Source organism: Sus scrofa, chromosome 6 (assembly GCF_054392235.1).
Source record: "Sus scrofa isolate SSC_HxYL_T2T_F1_AM1 chromosome 6, Sscrofa_HxYL_maternal_Yorkshire_Landrace_v2.0, whole genome shotgun sequence".
In the NCBI taxonomy this organism is placed as follows: domain Eukaryota; kingdom Metazoa; phylum Chordata; class Mammalia; order Artiodactyla; family Suidae; genus Sus; species Sus scrofa.
Window position 1 is genome coordinate 59551922 of NC_139388.1, and position 14191 is coordinate 59566112.

General features: G+C 63.1%; 2 protein-coding genes across 6 annotated transcripts in view; one reads left to right on the plus strand and one right to left on the minus strand.

Annotated features, from left to right (window-relative positions):
* SHANK1 (SH3 and multiple ankyrin repeat domains 1) overlaps nucleotides 1-6687 on the minus strand; it is a 47097-nt gene extending 40410 nt beyond the window's left edge. For all 5 annotated transcript variants that reach the window (XM_084961293.1, XM_084961292.1, XM_084961291.1 and 2 more), the window contains exons 1-6: nucleotides 6629-6687; nucleotides 3801-4098; nucleotides 3440-3643; nucleotides 2882-2953; nucleotides 1776-1884; nucleotides 1527-1678 (exon numbers count right to left, since the gene is read on the minus strand). In XM_084961293.1, coding sequence (XP_084817419.1) covers nucleotides 1527-1678; nucleotides 1776-1884; nucleotides 2882-2953; nucleotides 3440-3643; nucleotides 3801-4055 — 792 coding nt within the window. In that variant the 5' untranslated portion in view covers nucleotides 4056-4098; nucleotides 6629-6687. The remainder of the gene's footprint in view (nucleotides 1-1526; nucleotides 1679-1775; nucleotides 1885-2881; nucleotides 2954-3439; nucleotides 3644-3800; nucleotides 4099-6628) is intronic.
* Nucleotides 6688-10760: 4073 nt separating this feature from the next.
* On the plus strand, nucleotides 10761-13451 carry CLEC11A (C-type lectin domain containing 11A). Its single transcript, XM_003356010.5, has 4 exons — nucleotides 10761-11065; nucleotides 11330-11522; nucleotides 11842-12033; nucleotides 12436-13451. The coding sequence occupies exons 1-4, from the start codon at nucleotides 10919-10921 to the stop codon at nucleotides 12879-12881; spliced, it is 978 nt and encodes a 325-aa protein (XP_003356058.1). The 5' UTR covers nucleotides 10761-10918; the 3' UTR covers nucleotides 12882-13451.
* Nucleotides 13452-14191: the final 740 nt, after the last annotated feature.

Below are 14191 nucleotides of genomic sequence, written 5' to 3' on the forward strand. Positions count from 1 at the left end.
TGGTTCTGCCATGATGCCCTTGAGCGACCTTGAGACTGGCCCTACCCCTATCAGGGCCTCTCTGGTTCCTGTGAACAAGGAAGGGACTCAGAAGATGCTCTCAGAGGACCCTCCCACTCTGAAATCCTGCCCAGCCTTCCCCCATGGGCAACTTTGGATGAGCCATGGAAGCAGCTTAATGCCTCAGCGCCCACCTACTCAGCAGGCTGGTTGTGGGGAACAAATGAAAGAACAGAGTCTGGATGCAGGAGGGCCCCTGGCTGAGTGGGAGGTGTCATTATGACCAGGATCCCCAGGATAAGGCACAGAAGGAGGCCTGGGAGAGGGCAAGCTTGGGTTAAGGCAACTCAGACCAGCCTCCCTGGGGCCGGGGGCTCGGGGACAGGGAGGGGTCCCACTCAAGGCACAGCTGGGCCTGGAAGGCTGGTGGCATTGAGCACGTTAGGACGGAGTGCTGGCAGCAGCCCGGAGTGAGGAGAGCCTGAAGTGACGCTGGCCCACCGAACATTTGCGGCGACGGAAAGACTCTAGAAGCGTACCGTCAAATATGGCAGCCGCGTGTGGGCTACTGAGCGCTTGGACATGGCCAGCGAGGCTGAGAAAGCAAGTTTTCCTTGCAGTTCATTTCAATCTAAACAGCTCTGTGGGGCTAGTGGCTACTGGATGGGACAGCTTAGGCCTGGGGGCTGCAGGAGCATAAAGAGGATTTGTCAATTACAGGACTATAAGGCAGACTTTTGGGGCTGGTGTTGGACTGCCTTTAGGACTCTTCAAGAAAGGCAGGGAGGGTCCCTTAAGCGGGAGCATCTGTGGATCCAGGTGTTTATCAAGCAGCTCTCTATCTTTGGGGGCTGTCTGTCCTGACCTGGGAATCAATCACCCTCGGGCAGGAGGAGAGGAAGAGTGTTTTAAGTTACCCCTGGGCAAGCTGTCTCCGTGTATGTATTTTGAGAGTCTCTGAGGTTTGTTTATTTGGGAAAACACACTTCAGGCACTGTGCTGGAGGAGGGGATTTTTTTTGGGGGGTGGGCTGCTAGGTTGGGAAGGGTGGATAGAGGGGCCGTGTTGGGAAGTGCGAGGCCCAGAGTCTGGGGGAGGCAGGTGTAGGGGCTGTGTCTGCAGGGTGTGTATGGAGGAGGGTCTGTATCTGAGAGCAGAGCAGGGAGCTCGTTCTGTATTTTAAAGGACACTGGGGGGTCTACACCTCAAGGAGACAGAAGTAGGTGTTGGTGTTGGGCTGAGTCAGAGGGAATGGAGAAGTACTGGGTGTTGGTCGAGGTCTATGATCCACGTGGAAAAGGATCCATGTGACCATGAGCTGTAGTTGATCATGAACCTTGAGTCAAGGCAGGGGGTCGGGGGAGGGGGGTGCACCTAGAGGTCCCAGGAAGGTCTCAGGTTCTGTCAGAGGAGTGACAGGGAAGGTGGAGGGAGGGTCCGGGGCAATTCACCGGGTGCAGTCCGAGCCGGAAACAGGGCAACCTGGGGGGTGTCTGTGCAGGGCCCCAGGGGGTCTGGCATCTCACCGTGAGAGCGAGGCAGTGACGGGCACAGGCGGCCTTGTGTAGCGCGGTCATGCCATCCCGGGCCCGGAAGTCGATGTGGGCCCCGCCCAGGCACAGGGTTCGAATCACCTCTACCGAGCCTTCTGTCTGGGCAGCCAGCGTCAGAGGCGTTTCTGGGGAGTGGGGGTGGGGAAGGCCGGTCACAGGCAGCCCCTCGGCCTCGTTCGTGACGCCTCAGCTCTCCCAAAGCCCCTCCAGTCCCCTCCCTACCTCCTGAATCCGAGTCGTGATAATTGGGGTCCAGCCCCTTGTCCAGCAGCCTTGCCACCTTGTCGGACGTCCCGAGCTGCACGTACTCCAGAAACTTCTTCAACCCCGTCTGAGCAAGAGAGAGAAGACAGGCTGGTCAGGGCACAAGGGAGTAGAGCTGGCTTCAGGGGCAGCACTGTCCGCAGGACACAGACAGCAAGTCACACGTGTCATTGTAAAGTCCTTAGTATCCATCTTTTTTTAAAAACAGGAAAAGGAACTTGGCAATTGTATTGAAATTCATTTTAATGATCTATCACTTTTTAGTCCACTAGAGCCACAATATCGCTGATTCCCCGGGTCAGCCGCATGAGATTTATGAATGAGACATTTTACTTTTGGGGGGCAGGGGTGGTTCCTGAGTCTTGGAAATCCAGTGTGCGTTGCACACTCACAGCGAGGCTCATTTCAGACCTGTCACGCCTCAGGTACGTGGTGGGGGTGGGTGGCTGGTGCTTTTCTGCAGGGGATGCTGCAGGTCTGGATGGATGGAGTGTTTGGGGGGAGAACAGATGGATACCTGGGGCTGGGGAGGAGAAGGAGCCAGGGAGTTTTCCACCCAAGTGTCAGGAGCCCTTCACTTCCCTTCTGACCAAGGCAGCCCCCTGGCTTCCTCCCAGCTTTAAGGGACCAGATGGGACACAGGGGACATATGGATAGGGTCCGAGGACTGGAAGCAATGCATGCTGAGATCGGGGGAACAGTAGTCTGTCTGTGAAATGGCCCCTAGGCAGAGGGACGCTCAATGTCAGAGTCACGGCCAGAGGCAGGGGTGGGGGGGAACCTGTGTGAATATGGGGGACTCAGAAGGTGAGAGGGGAGATGAAGAAAGTGGGAACCAAGTGGAAATGGGGGGGCCGGGCAGAGACACAAGGAGCAAAGGGAGATGTTAAGAAAGGCTGTGATGGGGGGGTGGTCAGGTCACTTGGGGTCATCTCAAATGCATCACCGCCTTCCAAGTTCAGTGGGGGACCCTGGCAGAGAAAGGGGCGGCTTGGGGAACGTGGAGGGCTGCTGGGAGGAGGTGGGAGAGAAAGTGGGTGGAGGGGGGGGGAGTTTTCTCTCACCTTCGTGTGCAACTTGGCCAGCTGCTTCTCATCCAGGTTGGTCTGCTTGTAAACTCGGGTCTTGTATCGGAACTGGGGCGGGGGGAGCCGGGGGCCGGGGTGGCGGGGGAGACAGAGACGCAGAATCAGGGGCCTGAAGAGGAGGCTGGACCTCCTTCTGAGTTGGGGTAGAAACAGCCCCAGAGCCTTGGCTGGGTGGGCAGAGGAGTGCTGGGCCACTGTGGGTGCATGGACTGCCACTCCTGAGGAGCCTGGACCCCACAGGGAATGTTCTAGAATACCTGCTGTAATTAGGAATCCTTTCCCAGTTGGACAGGCGAGGGGACGCTTGGGGTAGGGAAACAACTGGCCCAAGGCCACGCAGCTGGTCACAGGCCAAGTGCATGGTAATTTAAGTCAGGCCTGACTCTGATTCTTAGACACCCTGAAAATCCAGAAGGGCCCACTGGGTTTCCGCTGCCTACGGTCTTGGCTGGGAGCAAACCGGGGAAGGGACAGATGTGTCTCAGGATATGCCTTCTCTCATCTGCGAGGGGCCCGGAAGGCTGTGGGCCTCACCTCCAGATAGGGTACCCCCTTCTCGAAGGACTGGGGATACTCCCGCAGCAGCCGCTCCTCCTCTAGGAAGTTGGCGTCGCGGCCCGAGGTGGCGGGCTGGAACAGGCCGTAGTTGAGGACATCCTGCAGGCTCTCGCTCAGGGCACAGAGCACCTGCTGCTTGGCTGTCCATATGGTTGCATCGGGGTTGAAACGCAGGCATTTCTGGGGGGGGGGGGAGGCGACAGGAAGGAGCCTGAGGTAGCTTGAGGCGGGGGGACGGTTGATTCTGGGGACGGATTTGGTGGGTCTGGAAACGGGGGCCACGTGCAGCCCCAGAGGCCCCCCACCCCCACCCCGGGGGCGGCCAGCGGTCACTCACTGTCTGGTGCAGGTCCGGGATGCCAATCCTGAAGACCATCATGCTGAAGTGGGCGTCGTCCGGGACAGACATGGAGCGGCCCTGGAGGCCTCGGACCGAGGCCAGGCTACCAGGTGCCCCGCTGCCTCGGCCCCGGGTCCCCCGGGGGCCTCTCCCGGGCCCGTCTGGGGAGCTGTCGGACTCTGAGCCCCCCTCGGGACACTCGCTGGCACTGTGGCGTTCCTCGTCCTCGCTGGACGCGGGGCTGTGGGTCATCGTGGGGCCACGGGGCGACGGGGGACAGCAGCATCACAGGCGGCTGCGGGAGGGCCAAGGGCCACGGTCAGACCAGGAGCCCCGACCCCTCAGAGGCCACGGGCACACTCCGTGGACAAGCGGTCAAGGGCGGCCACACCACGCAGCCCGAGGTAGGCAGCAAGGAGACTGGACACACCCCCCAGACACTCCTCCCGCCTCCGAGCTTGGCATGCCTGGCACGCGCGTGCGCACACACACCCCCGACCCTGCCCGGCTGCCTGCGCGTCTCCTTCCCTGCCCTTGGCCCTGCTTGCAGCCCCCCGCCCCTCCTGCGCCCCATTTTGCCGCTGACCCAGCGTGGCAGTGTCCCAGAAACCACAGAATCACCGCGGGAGCTACTGGCCCACTTTGCCAGGCCACGGATAATGAAGCTAAAATTAGCTGAGGACAGACAGGTGGATGACCCGCCGGCATGCTGCCCTCCTGGCCCCCGCCTGGCCCCTCACCCGAGGTTCCCATCTTCCTCCTGGAGAGCAGGTGGGGGGCAGGGAAGTGTAGTAAGGAGAAGAGGGAGCTGCCTCGAGCCTAGGGCATCAGGAACAGGAGGCCATGTGGTGGAGCGGGTGGAGCTGGTGACTTCACTGAAGTGTGGCTGACAATGTGTACAGAGGGCACTGGGGAACCACCTCCTAGGGGGGCAGGGGTGTGGGGATGAGCGTGTCACTGGGCATTGCACCATGCATGCGGTGTCCTGGGGGAACCACAAGAGGTGGCCTGTACAAGTTCCTGGGGGCATCTTGAGGGGGTGGGGAGGCCGGCTCTGGGAGGGCTGACCGATGGACAGCAGAGCACGGTGGCCTAGGTCTGTGCAGGGTGGTTGCAGCCGATCTGTGGGCGTGTTTGAGGCCTGGCGAGGGTGGGTGGATCGGCATTGCCTGGAACTGGTGGCCCCACTCTGAGGAAGACTGGGGGGCTGGGAGAGAAACTAAGAAGTGGGGTGAGTGTCTGGAGGGGGGGACTGGAATGGGAGGTCCTTTCCAGGTCCCCACTATCCTTCACCCCCCTGAGGTGGCCTTTTAAGGGCGGGTCCCAGATGGGGTGCCTTCACCTCATTTTCTCCCCCATCCCAACCCAGCACCGGAAACCAGAATGTCTGGTCTGGTCCCTCCCCCCCACACCAGGCCCGGCTCCTGCACGTTGCCATGGAGATGGGAAGCAGTGGAGGGTACTGCTGACTTTGGGGGAGTGGGGATGGGCTGGGGGGTTGGGGAGGGAAGACTAAATGTCTGAGGGGGGGAGGAGAGTTCCAAGAGCTGTGGGTGAGCCAGCATCTAACCTTGGTCCGGCCAACCCCTCCCCCAGGCCTGGCCAACGCTCCGAAGCCCCCTCCCCCTTAGGTACCCAGCATAGCTGCCCCCACCTCTATCCTGGTGGAGATCCCAGCTCCTCCAACCCGACGACTCCACATCCCACCTCCCGGCCAGGAGCCGGCAGCCACTCCCCCTCGGTGACCCCGGCTGACCCCCAGCCTCCACGGGGCACTAATGGGGCAGCCAGTGGCCTGAACGCAAAGCTAGTCGGGTTCCCCTTCCCGCCCCCCGGCGCACGCGGCTGCCCCCAACCCCCAGGACCAGCTCCGGCCCCTCCCCCTCAGGCCCCGAGGGAGGGAGCGGGCACACTCCGCCGGGGCGGCATGAATCAAACGCTCCGCGGCTAAGAATAGCTGGCACGCAGCTGGTACTGAGACGGGCTGAGGAATCGGCTGGGGGGGGGGGAGAAGGGGAGAGAGGGGGTGCCCTGGGAAGCTGCGGGGGGACGGGGGGCGGCTGGTGTGGCCGAGGGCCGGGCCCGGGAGAATGAATGGAGGCGGAGAGAGGCGGGGAGAGGCGGGGAGAGGGAGCCGGGGCTGGGGCCGAGAAACTGGTGGGGGAGAGCTCGGGTCCGGGGAGAGGGGGCGGGGGCACCCAAGAGCGGGACTCGGGGGCGGGAGCCAAGGGGGCGCGCCGGCCGGCGGCGAAGGAAGAGGGGACTGGGTGGGGATGCGGGGAGCTAGTGAAGGGGTGGGAGGGGATTGGAGGAGCCGGGAAGGAGAAGCTGGACCACAGGGGGTCGAAGGGGGCGGAGGAGGCCCAGGCCCAGACCCCTGCTGGACGGGATGGCCACCGGGAGGCCCTGGGGCAGGGGCCACGAGGGATGGGGCCGCAGAAGGGGGTCCGGGGCCCAGGTGGGCCGGGATGGGCGAGGCGGGGGAGTGGCCGGGCAGGGCCAGGAGGCGGGTACAGCGACCGAGCCTTTGGCCGCGGAGCGCGGGGAAGCGGGTTCCGCCAGGGGGCTCGGCTGGCGGGGGATGGGGGGGGCGCATCGTCTCATCAAGTCTGCAATCTGGGACGGGGCACGCGGGACCCGGGCGTAACCCAATTTGGCGTCACCCGGGGCCACGTTCCCCTCCTCACCCCCACCCCCCACCGCACACCCGGGCCGGGAGCCCGGCGCTCGGCCAAGGACGTCCCGGGCGCCCCCGCCCCCTCCCGCGGCCCCAGCCCCGGCCCCGCACTTCCCCCCCCCGGACCCCCGGTTTTCGGCCCCCTTACCTGCCTGGCGGGGCTGCTGCGTCCCGGTCGGCGGCGCCCGCGGCCCCTCCCCCCACCCCCCACCCCCCACCCCCCCGGAGACGGGGGACCCTCAGGCCATGCCCCACCGCCCCGGAGGGCGAGCGGGCCCGGGGAGGGGGCGGTCGGGGGCCGGGGGGGCGGGCGGGGGGGCCGAGGACCTCACCCCCCCCGCGGGCCGGGCCTGGCCATCCGCAGAGCGCCCCCCCTTCCGCCGCGGCCGCCGCGCCCCTCCTGGCTCGCCCGCCCCCGGCTCGGTCCGGCCGGCTCCGGGCGCCGCGTCTCCGCCTGCTCTGCCTCCTCCTCTTTCTCGGGCCGCCGCCGCCGCCGCCGCCGCCGCCGCCGCCGCCGCCGCCCGCTCCGCGCCTCCTCTGCCTCCCTTCTCGCGCTCTCGCTCTCTCGCTCTCGCTGTCTCTCCCTCACCCCGTCTCTCTCTCCCTCCCTCTCTCCCTCCCTCCCCTCCCTCCGCCCTCTCCCCTCCCTCCCGGAGCCGGCGGCGGAGACATCGCCCCTCCCCGCGCCCCCAAACCTCGCCCATCCCCCCCACCGCCGGCTCCGCCCCCTCCCCTGCCCTCCCCCACCCCTCCTCTCCGCCGCCAGATCCCCGAACCCTGGCTCCACCCCTGACGGCCCCTGTACCCCGACCATGCGGCCCCGCCCCCCTAAGGGCTCCGCTCCACGCGCCCCCAGCATCGCCCCTTCCCAGCGCGCCTCCTACCCCTCTATATACCGTGAGGCCCAATAAATATTTGTTGCTAGACCCAACACCCCGAAATTGGATTGTGAGAGCTATAGATTACTGTCCCCTCAAACCCACGCGCGCGCGCGCGCACACACACACACACACACACACACACACACACCCCTTCCCCCCAGGCACAGGTGCAGAGAGTCGCTGGCTGGCCCTGCACCTGCAGATGTGCTCACACATTCCTTCTCTCCTGGGCGGGCACCACCCGATATACCTGAATGTACATTGTCGCGAACGGATCCAGCTACAACACGTACATATTACACCCATGTGCTGGAGCCGGCACACGGCAGAGCACACGCATTTACCCGCCCCACACATGGGCACCCAGCCGGCTGTGCCTGCTCAGATCTCCAGCTCACACGCATCCCAGAAACAGAGACACAGAATCGTAGGGAGATGGGTGCCTGCGTCTCCATCACACGCGTCCACCGCACCATCCATCACACAGGTGTGCGCACACACGCCCATTGAGAGGCACAACCCTGCACCATGGCTCCTCTCCGTGATCATCATTGCTGACATTTCTCAGCCCTTCCTGCGTGCCGGCTTCTGTTCTGGATTGACTCATCAACTTCTCGCCCCAGCCCCTCAGGTAGGGACTTGCACCACCTCCCCATTTTCCGGAGGGGGGCAACCAAGGTACAGAGAGGTTAAGTAACTTGCCCAAGGTCACCCAGCCAGAAAGAGGTGGTGGCAAGGATCAGAGACAGGTAGCCTGGCTCCAAGGCTTCAGACGGCTGCTGTTCAGTACTGGGCATTCCATAGTTGCATCTCCTCCTCCCTCACACACGGAGGTCATGCCCAACCATCTCTGAGGCTCAGTTCCCCGCTGGCTGCATGGGATACAGTTACAGAGACAGGGCAGGTCCCATAGAGCGGTGGTGACAGCATCCCCCCACCTCAAGTTCCTACCCTTCTTCCAGCTCCAACAGCTCCTCAGCCGGAGCCCAGGCACCTGCAGGGGGCAGTTCCAGGCTGTCTCTGGATGCACCTCCAGCTGCAGGCTCCTGGGGACCAGGGTAAGAGCTGGAGCAGGTGCCAGCTGAGCTCCAGGAGGCTCCCCTCTGGATGCACACCCACCAGCGCAGGTGGTGAGCAGCTGGGCCTGGGGAGAGAACATCTGCCCGCATTGGCGCCAGCAGTGAGAGGGGCTGCAAAGCCTCCTATGATGTACAAGGTCTTTCCTGGCCTGTGCATTCTCTCAGTGACAGGGTCCCCAGGCTGCTCCTGGGTGCCCGAGAGAGGATCAGGCTCTGAGCAAGTGGGCAGCCTGCCCAAGGTCACATCGTCCTCTGCTTTCTTGGAAAATGGAAGGTTCGATGATGCCTTGATTTCAAGACCCCCTCCTAAGGCTTGTGGCTGCTGAGGGCAGATGCCCCGATCTTGCTTAGAGCCAGAAGCCTTGGCTAGCTGCCACCAGGCTGGTGACCCCCAGCCGGGTGCCTCGGTTTCCTCCCTTGAAGAGTGGGCTTTGGCATCCCTGGCTTGTGAGCACCATGTTTGCTGGCACCAGCAGCCCAGGCTGGGGCTGGGAAAACCCTCCATGACTCATGGGTCTGGCACAGAGTGGGCATGGCGTGCCCTCCCATTTCCCTTGCCTCTGCGCCTCCCTCGCACAGTCCCCATCACCTCCAACCTGGCTGCCACCCCTTCCCCAGTAGCACAGGGAACTCGGGTTGCCCCCTAAACACAACCAGCCAGCCTTCGGTCTTTGGCCTGAGCTGTTGCCCTTCCGGGACAGGCCATTTCCTTCCTTGCTCAATTGATGGAGGACCTACTATGCACTGGGTTACCCTGTTCCAGCTCTGGGGATCCCGCAATGGCTCTGCCGGCCTTTGTTGCTTGGAGATAGAAAGCCAGCAAATAAACAAGCCAACAAGGCAAGGCCAGTCTTGATTCTACCAAAAAGATAAAACAGGGTGTTAGGGAGTTCCCGTTGTGGCTCAGTGGGTTAAGAACCTGACTAGTATCCATGAGAATTCAGGTTGGATCCCTGGCCCAGCTCGGTGGGTTACGGATCCTGCATTGCTGTGGCTGTGGCGTTAAGTCCCCCGCTGCTTCTCCGATTCAACCCCTTGCCTGGGAACTTCCATATGCCGCAGGTGTGATCCTAAAAAAAATGGGGTGTTCGCACTTGGGGAAGGCCTCTCTGAGCTGAGACCTCAATGATGAGAAGGAGCTGGGGGAAGAGCCTTCTAGAAGGAGAAAAAGGCTAGTGCCAAAGCTCTGGAGTGGGAAGGAGCTTAGCATTCAGGCAATAGCTAAGAGGCCATCATGGTTGGAGCCTGGGGGGTGAGGAGCAATGGGGGTGATGAGCCTGCAGAGGTGCAGAGGGCCCACCCTTCCCAGCCCCCCTCCACTGGGCAGGTCAGGCCAGTGCTGAGGGCAGGGCTTGGCTTCTCTCCCACTTATGATGGGAAGCTGGGGTGGGGGGGAGAGAGCAGGGGAGTGGGGAGTGATGTGGTCTGATTTATGGTTTGGAAGCGTGGCTCTGGCTGCGGCAAGCTGCGTGGATTGGTGGGGGCTCGGAGGAAGGAGGGGGCAAGCCGGGAGGAGGGGACTGCAGTGGTCCAGGCAGGAGAGGAGACACCTCGCTGAACGCTCAGAGCTGTTTGTGCACCCAACCAGCCGGGCATCTGGGTGCCCCGCCTCCCCAAGCCCCCCCACCCCACCCCAGCTCCCCTCCTCCTCTCTGCCCCAGCCCCTCACCCAGTCTGTCTGCCAGTCTGCCGGTCTGGGAGCAGCTGGAATCCCCAGCGTTGCCCCACCCAGGACCTGGCTTCCAGAAAAGCATGGCAGATGAGTCCAAGAGCCCCACCTAGGTGTGCACACTCAGCCACACGCGTGTTCTTTGTGTGTCTCCCCACCCACACTCACTTGCTTGGAGAGCAGGATGGGGGGCAAGGGCTTGGAGAGCAGGATGGGGGGGTAGAGCCTGACTGAGGCGGGAGAGCCTCCTCCTACAGGACAGGGTGTGTGGCCACAGAATAATAACAACCTTAGCAAGACCTTGAGGTCTCCCCTGTCTTGAGGAGTGATGGGGGGGAGGGGAGAGGGGAGCAGGACCAAGCCCCCACAACCTCCTGAGATTCTTGGGCAGAGGCTGTGCCCCAGGACCCCTCGGGAAGCTGGCTCCATTCTCTTCCTGATCTTCGGCGCTGTTGGCCGTGGCAGAAGGAAAGGGCAGGGCAGGACAGGGCAGGACGGAAGCAAACCCTGGAACGTGGGAAGAGGAGGGTGTGTGTGAAGACCCGAGGCGGGATCCAGGCTTTGGAACGTTGGAGGTTTCCGGCCACAGAGGCAGGGCCTCGGGGGAGCCAAGAGAGGCGGGGAGAGACACACACGAGAGGAGCAGAGACCAACGGACCGAGACAGGAGTTGGGAGGAGAGGGACCAGACAGAAGCTGGAAGAGGCGGGGACCAGGAGGCTGGGTAATCTGCACACGCTCCAGTCCACCGAGACACCATTCTCCTCCGAGATACCCTTCTGCAGCCTTGGGTGCTCCGAGCCCAGCCTGATGCAGGCAGCCTGGCTCCTCGGGGCCCTGGTGGTACCCCAGCTCCTGAGCTTCAGTCATGGGGCTCGGGGAGCTGAGAGGGAGTGGGAGGGGGTCTGGGGTGGCGCCCAGGAGGAGGAGCGGGAGAGGGAGGCCCTCATGCTCAAGGTGAGTTGGGGAGGGCTGGGACTCTAGTGGGGGGACTGGCGGGGAAGGGGGGCAGGGGGGCTGTAGGCTTGGGAGGGGGGTATTCCAGGGTGAGGAAAATGGGCAATGAGGAGGGACGGGATGGGCTCAGAAGATGAGGGTGATGGGTTTGGAGACGGGGTTGGGCCAGAGAGCTAGCTTACAGCTGGAAAAAGGCGGCTGGAGTGTCTGGGGAGTCAGAATGCAGCGGCCAGGCTGGCCCTGACCTTTCCTCCCCTGTCTCAGCATTTACAGGAAGCCCTGGGGCTGCCTGCGCCGAGGGGGGACGAAAATCCCCAGGGAACCCCTACAGGCGAAGGGGCCCGAGTGACTGAGAACGATGCTCAGGGGGAAGAGGAAGGAGAGGAGGAACCAACACGAACCCCTTCCTCCAGACCCAGCCCCTCTCCCACCCCTGAGGACACTGTCACTTATATCTGTGAGTAATCGTGAAGTCTGCCCTGCGCCCAGGGTTCCGAGGTCATTTTCACAAAAACGAACGTCCTTTCACCGCCCCGGGATCTTTCCATAGCCCACCGCCCAGCTCGGAATCCCCACAACCTCCAGGAGCTCCGGGTCCCGGCTCTGCCTCCCAAGAGCCCAGGGCGACCGGGCCCCTACTTTCCAGGAGTCCTAAGTAACACCCCCCTCTTCCCAACTCTGCCCCAGAAGACCTAGGTCCTGGTCCCCCTAGGTCCTCTGCTCCCCTGACTCCGCCCCCAGGGTCCTTATACAGCGTGTGCCCTGTCCATCCGCAGTGGGCCGCCTTGCCGGCCTGGACGCAGGCCTGCACCAAGTACACGTCCGTTTGCACGCGTTGGACACCCGCGTGGCCGAGCTGACTCGGGGGCTGCGGCAGCTGCGGGAGGTGGCGGGCGACACCCGCGACGCCTTGCAAACCCTGCAGGAGGCGCAGAGCCGCGCTGAGCGCGAGCACGGCCGCTTAGAGGGTGAGTCGCAGGGCGTGGGGAGGAGAAAGAGGAACGATCCGGGTCAGGTGGGGGACTGGTGGGAAGAGGGGGGCCTGGAAAGGTCTGAGAAGAAGTGACGACCCTGGGTGTCAGGGACGAGGGGGTTTTTGGAGATCTGGGGCGTGTAGGCTGATGGGCGGCTTAGAGTTGCGGGCAGGGTGAGAGCTGGGCGCAGGCGGACGGGGGGAGAAGCACACTCCCCAGCACGCGCTGGAGCGGACCCCACTCTGGCGGTACCACGCCCCCTACAGACCCGCCCCATCAGTCTGGCTCCGCCCCTGGAGACCGTGACGGCCTCTTCCTCCGGGCGGTTCTGACCCCGCCTCCTTCCCGCCCTCGAGGCCCTAACCCCGCCTACGCTCCTCCCCGCCCCGCCCGCAGGCTGCCTGAAGGGGGTGCGCCTTGGCCACAAGTGCTTCCTGCTCTCGCGCGACTTCGAGGCGCAGGCGGCTGCGCAGGCGCGGTGCACGGCACGAGGCGGGAACCTGGCGCAGCCCGCGGACCGCCAGCAGATGGAAGTGCTCACCCGCTACCTTCGCTCGGCGCTCGCCCCCTACAACTGGCCGGTGTGGCTGGGTGTGCACGATCGGCGCGCCGAGGGCCTCTACCTCTTCGAGAACGGCCAGCGTGTGTCCTTCTTTGCCTGGCACCGTGTGCCCAGCCCCGAGCCCCGGGCAGGGCCCAGCGCCGCGCCGCACCCACTCAGCCCCAATCAGCCCAACGGCGGCGCGCTGGAGAACTGCGTGGCCCAGGCATCGGACGACGGCTCCTGGTGGGACCACGAGTGCGAGCGGCGCTTGTACTATGTCTGCGAGTTCCCCTTTTAGCGGGGCCGGTCCCCCGCCTCTCCACTCCATCCCATCACCTCCTTTTGCCTGGGTGGTGCACCCTGCAAAGCCGCCCTTCCCTCCTTGCCCACAGGTGGAAGGGTGTTCCCCCTGGCTGGCCCATCCCGGGTTGGGGGGGCTCCTGCGGGGCCAGGACCCCTTCCTTGCCTGTCTTTCCCGGAAGCGATGAGCACCGGCCTAGGTCCGGCGCCATTAAAGCCTTGTGGAATCTGGCTTGAGCAGACAGTAGAGACAATTTTGGCCTTTATCTCCCTGCAGGGTGAGGCAGGAGGGGCAACGTCCTGTCTCCCTTTTACAGCTCTCATTTGAGCCCCAGATCAGAGTGATGGAGAACACAGGTGCATATGTATTCAGGGTCATCCGCTCCTGCGCGCTGATGTCTGGGGTAGAGGAATGCGCACGCTGCTGACGCCTCCACCCCCCTGGTCCCCCGACTCAAGGCCTTTGGGACCCTGAGCCTTGGCCTTGGTCCTGATGGATGAGCTCTAGGAAGCACAAAGGAGCTAAAACCACTGACAAGTCCTGCTGTAAACATTCTCATTTAATTTCTTTTTGTGTGTCTTTTTTCACCAGATGGTACCGTAATGTCACTTAAAGTCAGGCACTGCCCTACCTCCTTCTTTCCCACCCCCAGGGGCACATGTTGAGACACGAGGACCTACTCAGCCTGGAAGCTTAAGATTGCCTCCCAATGATCCCTTCTGTACTCCCTGGCCTGTGAGGCCATGAGCCAGTCCCTTCCTCACCCTGAGGCTCTGTTTCCTCATCTGCACATGGCCTTGTTTGGCTCTTGGGATGTTCAGATGTGCCCAGGAAAGTGCGAATTCGGGTAATGGTGGGGTGGGAGCCACACACTATTTCCTTCCCACCGATTGTTCATACCTTAGCCCCTTGGGGGCAGTGAGGACACCCAGAAGTGGGCCGGCCTGGGCCTCGGCACTGTGGACAGCACTCTTTGTGGGAACACCCAGTGTCTCCCCCACCAATACTGATCTCCTGACCCTGATCTCATGGCGCCCAGGAATCCGAGCGTGGCCCTGTCTATCCTTAACATCTCTGTTCTCCTTCATCAGTCATATGGCACCACCTGCCCAAAGTGTCACCACTGGATCCACCAGAGGGAGGGATAAACCACTCTCATCTCTGGAAGGAGGAGTACCACCCTCTCCCTTTAGAAGTCATTGCTCAGCCCCAAAGCCCCCCTAGGAAGTAGGGAATGGGGGTCTTGGGTGGGCAGGGGTCAAGAAGGCTACAATCAGGGAGTTCTTGCTGTGGCACGACAGGATTGG

What these genes read in the sequence shown, in the direction of transcription:
- CLEC11A (XM_003356010.5), top strand. Translation starts at nt 10,919, where the DNA reads ATGCAGGCAGCCTGGCTCCTCGGGGCCCTGGTGGTACCCCAGCTCCTG. An exon ending in GGGAGGCCCTCATGCTCAAG is followed by an intron (nt 11,066 to 11,329) that starts GTGAGTTGGGGA and finishes CCCCTGTCTCAG; the next exon opens with CATTTACAGGAAGCCCTGGG. An exon ending in GGACACTGTCACTTATATCT is followed by an intron (nt 11,523 to 11,841) that starts GTGAGTAATCGT and finishes GTCCATCCGCAG; the next exon opens with TGGGCCGCCTTGCCGGCCTG.